We start from the raw sequence: 17,761 nt of genomic DNA on the forward strand, positions 1-17,761 counted from the left end.
CAGAAACAAATGAGTACAGGGCTTTATACAGGTGCTCCCAAGGAGACTGGATTTGTATAAATTTGGTCCTGTTCACTTTCTTCTTCCAGTGCCTTTTCTTCTGTTTCTTTTCTCTCCTCTTTTTTGATCCCCTTTCCAATGATCTTTCCTTTCCTTATATACCTCTACCTTCATCACATCTTCACCATCCATTTCTACTTCACCTCCCTCCTTTTTTGACACTTGTTACCTTTCACATCCGAAGTAGGTAGTGGAAGAGATCTGCTTAGCTGTGGCTTACATTATTCAGGTCACTTCCTTATCAATGCGACTGATAAAGCTGTTATCTACCATTTAATGCGGATACAACAGGCTACATAGGCCAAAAGCTTTCCTACTGCCTATTGACTTCCACTCTTTTCAGATTCTAGCTTCCACTTAGAATACCATAGAGTATCATGACTCATTTCTTCTCCTCCTCGAGTGGCTTCCTCTCTTAAGCCCGTGGCTTGCAGTATCACCACGTCAATGCTGCGACCTCTCAACTTCATCCTCGGTCCTCGGGACAATGCTGCAACCCCTTAGCTTCCTCCTCGGTCCTCGGGCACCCACATTAATGATGTGGTAAATCAATATGGATAGGATTTTAAAAATTATGTGCTAGAGTTACTTTAAAAATTCTAAAGATGCAGGAGAGGGGATTTGAATACTGTATTTCTTAATCTTCTAAAGGTTTCGATTGAACTACAAGGTTCTTGGGCAATCCAGTGAGAGATCTAAGTCCTACACACAAGGAAGTATTCCTAAGCTTTTACCTAATGAAATAAAACTACAAATATTTGATTAATCCGATTAGACTTCTTAACTAAATTCAATCATATTACTGTATTGATCAATGTAGTATGAACAATATTATCCTTTTCAAGAAGGATAAATTCAACCAATAAAACTCCAAATATTTGATTAATCCGGTTAGACTTCTTAACTAAATTCAATCATATTACTGTATTGATCAATGTAGTATGAACAATATTATCCTTTTCAAGAAGGATAAATTCAACCATATAATTTATTTGTCAAAATGTACTCACGTTTTACCATACAATTTATTTGCCTCACTTCCTTTCACTTCAATGGTCAATTCTCCTATCTTGATACAATCTATAAGAATTGTATTCAAAATCCATTTGAAATCTAAGAAGTGAAATAGTTCCATGTTTATAACACATTAGATATACATTGCTATGTTTGAAGCCGAAGATATGTACTATGCTATATCATAGTATATATATTTTTATAATCCAATAGTTTGAGGAGGGAGGGGACTTGAACTGTCAACGCTTCTGTTGAAAAACACCATGAAGTACTAGTTAAACTACAAATCTCTTGACATTGATTATGTAATTAAGCAAATAAATAAATAAATAAATAAAATAAAACCCAAATTGAAAGCTATGAATATCTCTTGTATTGATCAATGTAGTATGAACAATATTATCTTTTCAAGAAGGATAAATTCAACCATATGATTTATTTGTCAAATTGTACTCACGATTTACCATACAATTTATTTGCCTCACTTCCTTTCACATCAATGGTCAGTTCCCTCCTATCTTGATATAATCTATAAGAATTGTATTCAAAATCCGTTTGAAATCTAAGAAGTGAAGCAGCCTTTCACATCAATGGTCAGTTCCCTCCTATCTTGATATAATCTATAAGAATTGTATTCAAAATCCGTTTGAAATCTAAGAAGTGAAGCAGTTCCATGTTTATAACATGTTAGATATGCATTGCTATGTTTGAAGCCGAAGATATGTACTATGCTATATCATAGTATTTTTCATAATCCGATAGTTTGAGGAGGGAGGGGACTTGAACTATCAACGTTTCTGTTGAAAAACACCATGAAATACTAGTTAAACTACAGCTCTCTTGACATTGATTGTGTAATTAAGCACCAAAAAAAAAAAAAAAAAAACCTATGAATATCTCCTCCCCTGGTCCCATGTGGGCATTCGGGTCAGTATGTTTACCATTTGATCGGCTTTGAAGAACTCAACTCGGTTTGAGAAAAAAATAAAATAAAAAAGAAATAAAGAAATTAGGATCAATTCCTTTCTTGCCAAAAATACGTTACTTTTTACAAAAGAATCAAGTCCCATCGTCCCAGTTAGCACCATATTTTGTAGCTGATGATTGAACAGATGTAACACCTGTAAAACAATGTGTAGTGTGTGCCTCACAAGTCACAACTAATTCTTTTTCTTTTTCTTTTTTGGATGAATAAAGTGATGAAGGGATCTCAACTGGCACAAAATCTTCAATGACATTTAACCTGCAAATTGGGTACCGCGGCTCTACTGCAGTTTTACTCTCTCTCTCTCTCTCTCTCTCAGAGAAAAGTGCATCTTATAAAATAGCCAGATATGTGGGTGCCAACATTATCATGCCATACTAAAGAAGAATAAGAAAATGTTAAGAAACATATTTTACTAGAACTCAGGTCCTTAAACAACTGAGCATCATAAGACATTTTAATCTATAAAATTATTACAAAAGCACTATATATACATATTGGTCTCTCAAGAACCTGCCAAAATTCAGATTTATCAGAGGATGTGGAAGAAATAAGATGAAGGAACTCATTTTATTTTAGCTCTAAAGAATAGTAATTACAAAAGGTATATACAGCTCAGTGTAAATAAAACCAACCTCACATCTCAGATAAAAGATTGCTGATTTTCCGTAACTCCTTGAGAGCTGCCATGGCTGTAACTTGTCCTTTTCCAACTAAACCATTTTTAGATAAGTTCTCCAATGATCCCACCTGACCCCGATCTTGCTGGAAAACAGTCTCAATTACCTGACACACAAACTTATCAGTTTACCATGCAGAGAGAGAGAGAGAGAGAGAGAGTAATATTTTAATGATGTAGAAAAATCTTCAAGCAACAATATTTCTAAAGGCGACTAAAAAATGTAGGAAGCATTGGGGAATGAAACCATGAAACTCCATAAGTTTAGAAGTGACCCATATATTCATTTGATTCAGTATGTATCCTATAATACATTGATTCCCATTTGTTTAATGAGAAATTATAAGATATATTCCAAAGGCATCCCAACTAGCCCACAGAGAATCATTCCCCTCAAAATTTAAAGCAGTTCCCTTTTAAATATTTCTAGGATAACAAAAGTCATAATGTTACCTGAATATGGTCAAGCATAGACTGTCCAAGATTCCTCAAAGTACCCATCACATTCTGGTCCGTAGCATCTCCTTTGCCGCTAATAGAAGAGTTACAAGAAGCATTAGCAACTAGAAAGCCAGCAGTATTGTCCTGGTCATTTTCACAGTTGGCAGATTTTGTAGCCTCAAAGGTACCTCCTCCTTTCTCAGACGTACCCTCACCAGCAGCATTACGCCCAAACTTCCAAAACCACTGGAATTTACCTGAAAGAAGCTTTCGCTCTTTTGGAACTGTCAAAGAATTTCCCATGGAATCATTGTTCAATCCAGATTTTGGGAAGACGTCCTTGGGGTTATCAGAAACTGGAAGAGGTGATTCATCTGGGATGGTACTGGAATGATCATCACTTTCCTCAAGGGATGAAGTTGATGCAACACTACTTTTTTCAGAGTCATTTTCTTGGTCATTAGCCCCATTAAGATAACTTGTTGGGTCTGAATATACAGACAAGTTTTCTTCACTTCCAGCATTCCCACTCAAACTCCCCTCAGCAGTGCAAGTAATTTCCTTCTTGCCACCATCTTGTCCCTCCACCTCAACTTCTACACATACACTGTTTTTCTGGCTTAAAACTTCATCACAGTGTGCTTTCTCAGTGTCTTCATCTGAGCCAAGTTCTCGAGAAAGATCTTCTAACAAACTTCGTTTAACAGATGAATTGCTATCCTTTTTGCCACTCCCAACCTTTGCAGGAGATGATCCTGTTCGGGAGAGACTCAATCTTACTTTTTCTGTCCAACCTCTTTTTGGAGTTTGAACTTGTTTTGTTGAACCACTTTTCTCAAGTTCTTCAGCCTTGTGTAGAACTCTCCACTTCTCTTCCCAGTAGCTCTCAGGTACCAGATTTAAAGGAGTTTTAGGAGAAACAGAATCGGATGATAGGCTATGACCTCTTACAGCTGCTGATTTACTCCGGTTTAAAGCCCCACCAAGTGAAGAAGATGAAGATGACATATTAGCACTCAGTGCAAGAGCCTGCAAGGATTTTGCCTTTTCTATCAGTTTCTTTAAATTTACAGTCTCTGGAAAGTTTAACAATCTCTGAAGGCAAGAAGTAGCATGTTCAGTTGCAAGTAGGGAAGATCTCAAATAAAGTAACATTGAAACTGCCATAGCTGAAATAAATGCTCCACGAGGTGAATTAAGGACCCCAAAGCTGGACATGGTGTCATCTTCAGCAACTTTGTCTAATATACTATTATCTGATGCAAATATCTCGTCCCAAATTATCAACAAGTCTTCAAGTGAAAATTCACGTCCAAATAAAACCCGTAACCAGCGAAGTGCAAAGTACTGCGGTTCAACCCCAAGCTCAACAAGGTGGCTGTGTAGAGAGGAGTCAACAAGAGATAGCAGGTGGTATAATGCCGCAGATGCTTCAAGGACAGGAGGTAAACCAGTGTAAGACCCACCTGCAGGAGTGGGAGAGAAGAAATCTGCCATTGCAACTGAGCCATGGGCCCCACTCATCAAAGCATCTAACATGCAATATGCATCATGCTCCATAAATTTCTCAGATAAGACAATACCCAGTTCACCTTCAGCCCCATAAGCATCACTCAGTAACACAATGGTCTGTATCTCAGGATCAAGCTCATCAAGACTCCTAACTTTTGTCACATTTCCATGTGACCCATTCTCATCTTCCATAATATCTGGAGACTTTTTAAAATCAAAATTATATGTAAGATCATTATCAAGAAATGATAGGTCATCAAATTTGTCAGTGAACTGATCTTCGTAAAGCTTTCTAACTTGAGAAAGATGTTCCACATCAACTTGAAGAACGTACAACAGAGGAGCCAATAGTTCATGCATTCCTATAAAGAACACCAGAAAGAAGGATGATATTAAAAAATTTCCGAAAATAAACTTCCACATAATTTGGGCCTTAGAGGGCATAGTGAGTGCAGAATAAAATCTCACTTGGGCTCTACTTATCACCAAAAAAGACATTCCAAGAAAAACTTATGGCATTTGAGTCGGACATCATAAAACAAATGAATGCCAAGTCTAAATGATTAATGGCCCAACCATTTTTCATTGATAATATTTCTAAATCTACATCCAGAATAAGTTGTTTCATTTATGCAAATGGAAAAGAATATATATATATATACATATATATATATATATATATACATATATATATATATATATATATTTTTTTTTTCTGGTAATATTTAGGTTTTTTCTCCTTTTCTCTTTCCTTTTTGAAGAGGATCAAGTAGCACCTTACAAGAAAAAAATTAAAAAGAAAAAAAAAACCACACACACATCCAGGTTCACAGGCATACAATCCATACTGATCATAATATTCAAGGAAAACCAGACCACCAGTACAAATATGTTGATGGAAAGGTTAATGGATTTGCCAGGTAAAAAGAAAATAATGAAAGATATCTTCTTATTTATAGAAAGGAAAATATGGTATATGAGGTCTTTTGGTCCTATGGTACTTCAATGCATATCATTGAGGGATGTCACAAAGTCAAAAACCACAAACTTTTCCCAATTGATAGGTGGCATCTTATTCCCAGTGCTTTACAATGGCAGAGTGTGTGAACCTGTATCAATCGCATTTGTGGTAGTGATTTGTTGCCCAATTATATGCATGCCATGCACTGTAGAGTGGGGTTTAAACTTTGAAGGACCATATCCCACTAGATTTTTTCATCTTGTCTATTGTGCAACCTCCTTCCCTTAGCATTTAAATTTTCGGGGGAAGAAAAAAAAACAGAGGGCTGCATATGGCTAGGTACTTCCAACTAAAAAATGCATTCTTGATAATATTGTAGTTGCAAATTGTATCATAATTCCTGTACACGACTTCTTTTTATGGCTACAATGGGGGAGAGAGAGAGTTGAACCCTAGATGTCTCCGTTGGAAACTCCCGAAGGTGCCAGTTGAGTTACAAGGGTCTTAGCATAATATACGACTGGAACACATTATCTATCATACAACTCAATTAGGACATAATGAAATATAAAACTATTTCCAATAAAGATTGCTTTGACATGAGCAATTTACCTTGTCTGTAACCATACTCAGGATGTCTAAGGCACCACAAGAGCAAGATTCGTCTTAACATGCCTTGGCATCCTGGTGTCTGGAAATAGCTCCCATGTTCCGGATATAAACGTGACAAATCCTGGTCAACCATTTTCTCTAGCTCAGCATTTCGAAAGAAGCGACCCCAAGTGCTATCTGCACAGAATTAATGACATAATCCAACATAAATTAGTGATAGCATCAAGCACTTCAGAACTAGCTAGCTTACCCAAGAACTCATTGACCCATTTTACAGAATAATATATTGTTCTTTATATTTTATTACCGGTCAAACTGAACCACAAGGAGCTAGCTAGCTCACCAAGGAATCTGTTTGGGTGACATCTACACAAAAACCCAAGACATTGCTATTTCTTATTCTTTTACCATTTGCTCTATCGTCTCACGGGCTGCGTTCTAAAATTTATATAAAAAGAAGAAGAAAAAGGCAATTCCTTCCATGAAGGACCAAGAAGCAAATTAAGATGCAAGCATAGAAAATTTGACTTCTTAACATAGATTATGTAATAGATATATAACAATGATAAATAAACACCAGAACTATCCTCTCTTGTGGCCGAGAGCCCTCACAGCCTAGGCACAATGATGCAATTATCATGGGTGCGCTCTGCCACTGAGCTAACTCAGGGAGAAAGCGATATTCTGATATTCAAAACCGAACTAAGGCAAAAATTCAGGAAAAAAAATTGCTTTAACAATGCATGGATTTATAACTAATTCCCAAGGTACAAGTACAAATTATATATCAAACATGGATGGGTGCCTAAAAGAGACAAGAAAGTTTACCTGGGTTTAATGAAAGTGGATTGTCCATGACAAGGTTAGGAGAATTACTTCCATCCTTGGGAATATGTGGATCAACTAGAAGGCGCCTTCTCATACCAGCATATCTGACCAAGCACGAAGTCAACAAGAAATTCAATAGATTACAATGAAATATTAAAAAAAATCCAACTTTTACAACTAAGACGGACATCACTGAAACATCTCTGTCAAAATAAATTTTGGTCCAAGATGGCTACTATCATTGTAAGTTATGAAGCTGGCAAATAATATTTTCAATTCCAGCTTTGCCATTGACTTATAACCTGAATAAAATGAAAACAACATTAAGAAAATTGTTTGCTTGACGCATCCAAAACTTTAAAATGGTTGCGTCAATTCCCAAAAGCATTCGCTTAAAATGGCTGGATAACAAACCAAAGTTTAGATTTTGTGAAAACTGAGCACTTCCGAGATTCATAGCTTTACAAACCTTAGTTTAATCAAACCAAACTTTAAGTTCTGTCAAAATTGAGTGCTTCTGACATTCATAGATCAAAGCAAACCTCGTTTTTATCAACTAAGTTATTCAAACTACAGCCAATCCTAGTTAACAAAGGACAAATTGCAGAACCTATATACAAATCATGTTTAAAAGGATTGTCAGGAACAAGGCATTTCTATCAATTGAACTCAAGATTACAATTCTCCATTAGCATTAGGCAGACATCAGAATCTTCCTTGTTAAACCACCAATCCGCATGTCAAAGAAAACAAAATATCAAACCATTAACCTTGTGGATGGTAGAGCCCTCTAAAAGACTGAATATGTGTTTTCCACGAATCATCTCTAACCATCTATGTAACTAAAAGTGCTAGCTTATAAACAAATCTCTGAAAGTAAAAACCACCCTCCCCCTAAAATAAATTAAAAAAAAAAAAAACCCAACGAAGAAAATTAATCATAAGACAAAGTAAAACGAAGTAGCACTGTTTTGAGAAATACAAAACAAAGACAACCAGAAGCTATTGTAAAAGATAATCTCTCAATTCTCGATCCTGAATCAAACTGGAACCCCGCCTAACTAACTCTTCAGTCTAAAATAAATAAATAAATAAAAATAAAAATAAAAAATCCCCATATCCATATGCTTCTTCTATCCATCAATTAGTTTTTTATTTTATTTTTCCTTTAATACCCGTGTGTGTGTGTTTTTTTTTACATACATCAATTATTGAAATCAAATTTCGGTAATCATGAAAACAAAGAAACAAGTTTCAACACAAAATATATATATATATATATATATATATAAAAGCTAAAGCCAGTTTATAAAAAAATAAATAATAAATAAATAAATAAATAACCATATCCAGAAATGGGGGGTTAGAAATTCAGAAGAAATCTTGAAAATTGATAATAATTGAGCAAAAGTTACCTCCTCCGAGAATCAGCGGTAACCCTTCGAAGATCATCTATGGAAGAAGAAGGCAAAATCCCAAGATTGATACGCCACTGCACGCCTCTGAGATGCGCGAATTGTCGGTTCTGCTCCACAGAGCTTGAAGACGACGATTCCGGCAATGCTGCCTTGATCGGAGCTTCCGTCATGGTTTTCCGGCAATTCTTCAAATACCCAGTTGCTGAAATTTCATATAATTGAAGAAAAACACAAGCTTTTGCAGCAATTTTCTCGAGCAGAAACTTGCACAATGTTGGAGCAGAGACAGAGGAAAACGCTAGAATTCAATTGAATCGAATAGCTTTTCAGAGAAAGAGTTTATGGGATTTGAAGAATGAGAATTTATGGGAGTTATGGAAGAAAGAAACAAACAAAAGGCGAAATTAAAGAAACAGAGAATGTTGTGTTTTTTGGAAAACTGAGAATTACAGGCCTGTGGTGTCAATTTAACTAGGAACTAGGAAGGAAATTGAGACTAGAAAGAGAGAGAGAGAGAGACTCTTACGTCAACTTACAACAAACAAGCAAGCCTTCTCTTCTTACTTCATTGAAATTAAGAAATAGATAAACACAATTAATTCCTCTTTCTTTCTTTTTTTTTTTTTTTTTAAGAGAGAGAATAAAAGAACAAAACAAAAAGTAAATAAATAAAAAGAAGGTTTTTAACCCAAAAAAAATAAAAAATAAAAAGAAGGTTGGGAGCTATTTAGGAGTTCTTGACATATTGGAAGGTGAGGTGAGTTGTCCTTTTCTACAAATACCTCCACATTTAACAAAAACCCTCTCTTTTTGGCTATTCCAACTTCCAAGTACTACTTCCCACCTTCTCAAAAAAAAAAAAAAAAAAAAAGTACTACTTCCCAATTTTATTTACCGCAACAACAAATAATTATATTAATTATTATAGTTTCTCTTTGTTAATTTTGTTTTTGCTATTAGACAATAGCATTTGATTTACAATCTCCAAATAACAAACTTTTAATTCTATCTCGGCATTTTTTTGAGAATATTCAATTTTACTGCTCTTCTCTTACTTGTTAGGAGTTGTACATCATAATTCGGTTTTTTATTCTATGGTTTTAATTTTTTTTTTTTTGTGTCTATTTATCAAGAAACATAGCTCTTGTAAAAGTTAAGACATGTATAGTCATTGTTATCTTAGAGATTAATACAATCATGACCCTACATGATAAAGGAAAATGATTGTGTACTCCCGGAGTACTATAAATGCGTACTCCCTCTTCTCACATAAATGGTGGATCCAACTAATTAAATTCATGGTGAGACCCACTATTCATGTGAGAGGGGGGAGTACGCATTTATGGTACTCCGGGAGTACCTAATAATTTTCCAATAAGAAACTAATGATTAGAGAACTTTTTTATACACCATTCATTTTATAGAAGATAAGATGTTTGAACGGTCTTATACATTGATATATAATATTCTCGAATCAAAATTTTGAAAAATGTATAAATTTAGTATGAGGTTATTATTATTATTATTATAAAGAAATATGATATACAGTGATCAAGAGTCTAATAGTTTAAGAGTTCAACTCACAATTATTTGGTGTCTTTAATGAAAACATCCAGAGTTCAAATTTTCCATCTCTCAACTATCAAATTATTGCTAACAATCTTCAACTAATATTTCATGGTATTTTCAATGGAAACATTCAATCTCAAATAAAAAGAGGTCAATCCCCATGGCACACAATTAAGATGAGAAACAGGAGTATAGAATCTTTTGTGTTCTTATTTTGTTGTAAACAAGTTTTTGATGGCCTGCTTGGGCACTACTTTTCCTAAACTAATTTATATTTAATTGTGAATTCTGTTCTAATTGAAATTCTCTTTTAACAAAATAATTATATTATAAATCGAGGAAAATTATAGAATACTCCGAAATTATAATAAATGTGTATCATTTCTTCTCACATTATATCATATACTATATAATAAAAGTTGGGCTTAGAAGCCGTGGCTGCGCCAAGTGGCTTCACCAAATTGCATAAATTTTGTTAGATTTAAAAAAAAAAAAAAATATATATATATATATATATATATTTTGTCCTTATCTTCTTGTCCTATAATTTTTATGTTGATAAAAACTTTAATTTAATTACAATCCAAATTCTTCATCCAATCCTTTTATTATTAATTTATCTATAAGTTACTAAAAATCTTTATTGCAATCCAAATTCTTAATGCGATTTCATTTGAAGAGATTAGCAACCATATCCATGTACGTACGATTTTTTTTGAAGAGATTAACTTTGATGAATCTGGATTTAGATAGGCGTTGTTGATGAATTCTGTGTTTTTAAGTTCGATGATTTCTCAAGGAAAAAAAAAAAAAGAGAGAGAGAGAGAGACAGAGGTTAGACGTCATTTAGTAGTCTAACGTTAATAGGAGTTATTATTATTTTGTTTTTTTTTTTTATAATAAATTATCATTATTTACTTTCTTATAAAAAATCGTTTAATTTTATTTTTATTTTTTAAAACACCTCATGGATAGACACAAAATTATAATTATTCTTATCAACTTTTGTCTATACATCTCTATCAATTTTTTAGATAAATACAAAAACATATTTGTTGTTACCTTTCCTTCACTCTTTTTGCTAAAATTGCACATATATTAGACTTCATTCTCTCAATTTCTTCTTTGTAACTTTTTTTTTTAATAGGAACTTCTCTGTAACTTTGAGTTTAAGTGTTGATTTATATTTCTTTCTTTTTTATGCTTCATTTAAGTTACTTTTTTTTTTCTTTCTTTTCAATATGTCATTCAAGTTACTTTTTTTTTTTTTTGTATTTTATTTTATTTTTCTTTGTAAGGCATTGATTTTATTGCATGTATTTTTTGATAGAGTTTATGATATCTATTTTACTTTTTTGAAGGTTTGGTATGGTATTTCACTGTGATTATCAATATGTATTTTAAGAGTTTTAATCGGTAACATGTATTCTTCCATGAATATAAATTAAAGAGAAATTTTTGAGAGAAAAATAAATAGTAAATTTGAAGAACCAAAGCTGGTTGACTATTTGAAGCCCACTTTGAACAAGTAAAATTAGTAACTTTTTTGTTGGGTTAAGATAATTTAACATTTTTATTATTTTTAAAAAATAATTTCAAAATTATATATAAGAAAAAAAAAATCATATTCATGATATAAACATATTTATCATAATATATATATATATATATATATATATATATATATATATATATTACTTATTAAAAGAGTGCAATAAATATGTTTTGTTTTAGAATGCGTAAGATGATTTATTCTTTTTTTTTTTCGTATATTATTTTTTGCCAATATTATGAAGCAAAATTTGTAAGCTTTGCTTCAAACTTACGTGGATTTGAATTTGTCATTTTTTTTTTTTTTTGCAAAATTTGTCATTATTTTAAATTTTTAGTAATTTAGATTGTTCTTAATTATTGTATTGAGGTTTTCACTTAAATATGATTTCAATTATTGTTTTGGATAGTTTTAAATTATTAAATTCAAGATTTTTCTATTTAAATATATGTTGGAGATTAATTGAGCCTTAAAGCTATATATATATATAAATGCATTTTATAATACCTTAGTTTTACACAATAACCATTCATTATATAACTTAAAAGTGAAATAGTGATTTATTTTTATTATCTATTCTATTATCTAATTTTAAGTTAATTAATACAGAAAAAACTATTTACATATGAATTTTAATTAAACTGTGCATCGCACGGACATAATGCTAGTAAATAATAAGTCATATCTTGAATTTAATTAACTAATATTATAACAACTAGTTAAAAGGTTATAACTTATACGGAACAATAAAGTTATCCAATCAATTTCTACTATAATATTATGAATTAGAAGTGACTTCAGGTGATTTTGAACCATTGTTCAAATGATAGTCATATTTTATATTGCAAGTTGGATAGATACTATTATCAGATGACATTAACTTTTCATTTAACAAATCAACCAAGACTTTCTCAAAAAAAAAAAAAAAAAAAAACAAATCAACCAAGAGGCCATCATCCATACATATATTTTAGCGGGGGTCGTTGCAAAAAAATATGTAGTTGTTTTTTAAAGATTTTTAAATTCAATTTACCTTCTCCCAAAATAAATAAATAACTTACAGTATACTAAAAATAAGAGTAATTTATCAAAAATAATACTCCATTATCACAAACTTCAAAACGTGAGTATATACACTTTCTGAATACTGTATAAGATTTTTGTGTCAATTAGAGCAAAAAACCACCAAAAAAAAGAGAGGAGAACAACATTATTCTTTCCCCAGTACAGAGTCACCAAAATATTTTAGAATTTAATTACTTTGGATAAAATTATTACTAACTTTGTTAATTACTAAAAATAACTTTAACAGGAAACAATATGGCCTTACTACACACAATGGCAATTTTTTTTTTTTTTTTTTTTTGAGAATCAAGACCAATCTTATTAATCTGCAAGACTGAGAAGATCAGCCATGTAAACAAGTTCTATGTCTGGTGGGACATCTTCCATCCAGACAGACAAAGGTGAAGAAAGAGGTGTCTGTCTCACAAGTGAGTGGGCTACCTTATTACAGGAACGACTTAAATGAGAGAATTTTAAGCCAGAAAAATATGAAGTTAGGAATAAAATGTCATTTGCTATATGGCTGTACTAGGCAAGAGATCAAGTTCCATTCTTCAAGGTCTGCATCAACATTGCCGAATCACCCTCCAAAACAACTCTATCAATCCCAATTTCCATTGCTAGCTCCAGTGCCCTCCTAGCAGCCAAAGTCTCAACCTCAACTACAGAGTAAGGTAAAGAAATCAACTGTGAAAGTAAGGCCATGACCAAACCCTTTGAGTTGAATGACCACACCAAGTCCTACTTTATCCTCCTTCACAAAAACAGCCCCATCAAAGTTAATTTTGTACCATGACAAATCAGGGGCTGTCCACAAACCAACCCGAGTTGCAACTGCTGCACTACGGGTCTAATGAGGGGTTGTTGCTTCAAGCTTCCTTTCCACTACCTTCTCTAATAGTTAGCTGAGGGTGTAGGTAGATTTTCTCAATCTAAGATTATTCCTTCGATTCCAAAGATCCCAAACCACCAACCAAATAATTTAGGTTCATTTTTTTCTGCCAAAATCATGCCAAGGAGATCTGTAAAACAATTGGCTTGTCTCAATGAAACACGGATCCAATTTGGTTTCCCTCTCCACATATCATCGAGCTTGGGACAACCATATAACGCATGTAACACGTCTTCCTTGTGGCACTTGCACTGTTCACATCGATCCTCAGTGATTATTTTTCTTCGCATCAGATTGTCTTTAGTAGGTAGGGAGTTTTGGCAGGACCTCCATAGGAAGTTACGAATTTTGCCAGGAACATCAAGACCCCAAAGTGCTGTCCACAAAGGCTTCACTGTATTAGTATTAAAGGGGCCTGATTGTTGCTGCAACACCTCATTTTGCTGAAATTTGTAACCTGATTTAACCGAGTAATCCCCATCTGGGGTAAACAGCCAAATCAAGACATCTTGCTGTTGCGATTTACACTGTGGAATTTTTCTGATTAAGTTGGCCTCAAACTCATAAAAAGAATGCTCCAAAATATCATATTTCCAAATCCTCTGGTGTTGGTCATCAAACAGCTCATCTGCCTGCCCATGTAAGATTGGGGATATAATCCTGGGATTATTCTTCTCAAGAATCCATCTATCACCCCAAATTCTAACCGGCTGCCTATCTCCAATCCTCCATTGCCTCCCTGCCACGAATAATGCTCTTCCAAGCATAGGAGGCAGTGCTTGGAGCCTTAGCTTGCATGATGGAGCAATCCGAGAAGAATTTTGGCTTGAACACCCTATAAAATAAAGAGTGTTCATCATGCAATAATCTCCAAGCTTGTTTCGCCAAGAATGCATCATTGAACAAGGATAAATCCTTAAAGCCCATACCCCCTTGACTTTTTGGTTTGCACAACTCCTGCCACTTAATCCAATTGATTTTGCGGCTGTCTCCTCTGTGGCCCCAAAATAACTTTTGAATAAGTGCCTCGATTTCATGGCATAGAGTCCCCGGTAGCTTGAAACATGACATTGTATATGTAGGGAGTGTTTGGGCCACTGCTTTAATCAAGACTTCCCTTCCCATCTATGATAGAAGCTTACCTTCCCATCCCTATATCCTCTTCCACACCTGTTGCTTTATCTTTGCAAAGTTGTCCTTCTTGCTTCTGCCAATAAAAGAAGGTAACCCAAGGTAGCTCTCATATTGATGGATGATCGAGACACCAAGTAGTTGCTTGATCACTTCTTGCATGTCTTGAGGTGTTGATTTGCTGAAGAAGAGGTTTGTTTTTGATCTATTTATTTTTCCCGAAGCTCCTTCATAGATCACCAACAAGTCCAGCAACTTTTGACATTCAGATTCCTTGGCTCTACAAAAAATTAGGCTATTGTCCGCAAACAAAAGATGAGTTATTCTAGGCCTGGATCTGCAAATAAACACCCCCCGAATCTCATCCTTACTTGCAGCTGAACTAATAATGCCATGTAATCCTTCAGTACACATCAGGAAGAGGTATAAAGATAGGGGATCTCCTTGGCGAAGACCTCTAGTGGGAACGATGTGTCCATGGGGTTCCTCGTTGATCAAGACTGAATATGTGGCTGAGGTGATACACTCCATCATGAGTTTAACCCAACGATCATGAAAACCCATCTTTACTAACGCTTGCTGCATATACGCCCACTCAACTCTGTCGTAGGCTTTGCTCATGTCTAGTTTAAGAGCCATAAAGCCCATCTTGCTAGTGCAATGGTTTCTCATATAGTGGAGTGTCTCAAAAGCAACTGGTCTGTAATCAACATGTCTGACATGAAAGCACTCTGATGTTCTAAAATAAGCTATGGCATAATCTTTTTCAATCGGTTAGCCAAAACTTTAGAAGAATTCTATATAATACATTGCTCAAACTGATTGGCCTATATTCAGAAATATATTTCGGAGATTTAACTTTAGGAATTAAAGTTATGAAAGAATGACCAAGGGAGGGAGGTAATGAACCTGAATTCAAGTACTCCAAAATGGCTTGAACTATGTCATCCCCAAGCAGGGACCAATAGCTTTGGTAAAACAATGGTGGCATGCCGTCCGGGTCAGGCGATTTGAGTGGTGCCATCTGTTTCAAAGCAATTTCAATCTCCTCTGAAGTGAATTCAGCAATAAGCAAGTCATTCATCTCAGCCATTACCCGTTGTGGAATAAAATCCAAAACTGCCTCAAAGCCACTCGGATTGCTTGAAGTGAATAGTTGTTGGTAAAAATTCAGAATGGAGGCAGAAATTTGTGTGGGATTAGTGGTCCAGCTACCCGAATCATCAAACAAGCCATTGATATAGTTCCTCCTCCTCCGCTGCGATGCCTTACTATGGAAGAAATGTGTATTTTTGTTGCCATCTTTTAGCCACAAAACCAGTGATCTTTGAGCCCACATCTTTGCCTCTTTGTCCATTAAAACAGTAATCTCCTTCTCAAGTTGCCACATACGCTTAGGATAACACCCTTTGATTGCTTGCTTCTCGGCCTGCACAAGAAGTCTTCGTTTCTTCTCTAACTCACGCCTGACATTGCCGAAGTTTTTTCTACGCCATCTTTCTAATTCCTTCCCACACTTATCAACTTTTTTAATGTTTTTAGTGCCCCATGGTTCAGCACTGTCCTCCCTCTAAATCGCTTCAACTGTTCTGCTACAACTTGCATCAGACATCCACATACGCTCAAAGCGAAATGGTTTTTTTCATATGACAGTCCATACCTTCCCATGCAATCAAAAGAGGCTTATGGTCTGAAGTGGTGACATCAAGGTGGTGGACTTTAGTTCCAGGAAATAAAGAGAACCATTCATTTGTCGCTACAGCCCTATCAAGGTGTTCCCACACTGTAAACTCGACAAAGTGCTTGTGCCAAGTGTATTGAGATCCAACAAAACCCAAGTCCATAAATCGGCATTCATCCAAAACATCTCTGAATGGTTGCATTTGGCTGTGAGGCCGAATCCTCCATCCCCTTTTCTCATTTTGCTTCGTAATTTCATTAAAGTCACCTGCACTTAGCCATTGTGATGGACCCTTATTTTTTAAGCTACGTAGTTTAGCCCAAGCTTCATGTCTTTTTTGTGTATCCGGCTCTCCATAAAAACCCATAAACCTCCATTCATCCTCCTTGTTTTTGTTTATAGTAGTGTCAATATGATACTTGGAAAAAGTTTCAACCTCAAGATCAAAGTCTGCCTTCCAAAAAATTACTAACCCCCCCTCCCCTTATTTCTCCTCGGTACCTCAAATTTGTTTTTGAAATCAATATGCCTTTGAACTAATTCTAGCCATGCTTTGTTTGTCCATGCTTCGCCTAAAAACACGACAAGGGGAGCTTGTGCCAGTACTAATTCTGCAAGCTGATCTTCTGTCTGCAGGTTCCCAAGCCCGCGACAGTTCCAACATAAAAGACTCATGGCTTCTGGCAGGGTTGGGAACCAGCCTCCACCAATATCATATTAATTTCATTGCCCATCTGAGAAAAAAATTTTCTTTTTTTTTGTAACTCAGATTGACCAGCTGTGTGTCGGGTGGTTCTTTTGGTTCCCATTGCTTCCTCCATAACGACATTAGTTCCAACACAAGCTCTGGATATTCTTTTCCATGTGCCTTCACTACTTCCAGTAACATTTAGTGCATCGGGTATAACTGATAGGGGCAGGCATGGTTGACCTAGAAGTGTATGAATTCTGCCCTTTTCCACATCAGCAGTTGAGAGAGAGTCCAAAATATTTTCCTTACCCGTGGCTTGGATATTTTTCAGAAAAGATTCTGGTGTGGGATCAAAAATACCAATATCTCGGTCTATCTTCTATAATTTCTCCTCAAACAGCTCAGCATTTAAATTCTTTTGCTGCAAATTCAAATTTTTGAAAATATCCTCAGCTGTCATCACCTGATTAATGGGAATTGAATGTAATTCCCTCAGATTTTGCTCTTGAATATTCGGTGCAATAACAGCTTCTGCCGTGGACATAGCTCCTTCCTTTTCTGGCCTTATGATCTTCGGCGAAGGCCCTGTTTTCTGAACCACCACTGGAGGAGGTTTGCTTGTCCTTGATGTCGAAGCAGTAGCTGTACTCTGATTGCCACCTTGTTTGTT

At 34.9% G+C, this 17,761-nt stretch overlaps 1 protein-coding gene across 2 annotated transcripts; it reads right to left on the minus strand.

The window, feature by feature from the left end:
* Window positions 1-1,000: 1,000 nt before the first annotated feature.
* On the minus strand, window positions 1,001-9,116 carry LOC126713777 (uncharacterized). 2 transcript variants are annotated; one of them, XM_050413640.1, is made up of 6 exons: window positions 8,508-9,116; window positions 7,093-7,196; window positions 6,265-6,441; window positions 3,192-5,053; window positions 2,695-2,845; window positions 1,001-1,322 (listed from the first exon to the last, which is right to left on the minus strand). In XM_050413640.1, exons 1-5 carry the CDS (start codon window positions 8,678-8,680, stop codon window positions 2,696-2,698), a joined length of 2,466 nt encoding a protein of 821 aa, XP_050269597.1. In that variant the 5' UTR covers window positions 8,681-9,116; the 3' UTR covers window positions 1,001-1,322; window position 2,695. The 2 variants fall into 2 exon arrangements, with proteins under 2 accessions (XP_050269597.1, XP_050269596.1); XM_050413639.1 differs by lacking the exon at window positions 1,001-1,322 and adding an exon at window positions 2,456-2,572.
* Window positions 9,117-17,761: the final 8,645 nt, after the last annotated feature.

This window comes from Quercus robur, chromosome 2, assembly GCF_932294415.1.
Source record: "Quercus robur chromosome 2, dhQueRobu3.1, whole genome shotgun sequence".
Lineage (NCBI taxonomy): Eukaryota > Viridiplantae > Streptophyta > Magnoliopsida > Fagales > Fagaceae > Quercus > Quercus robur.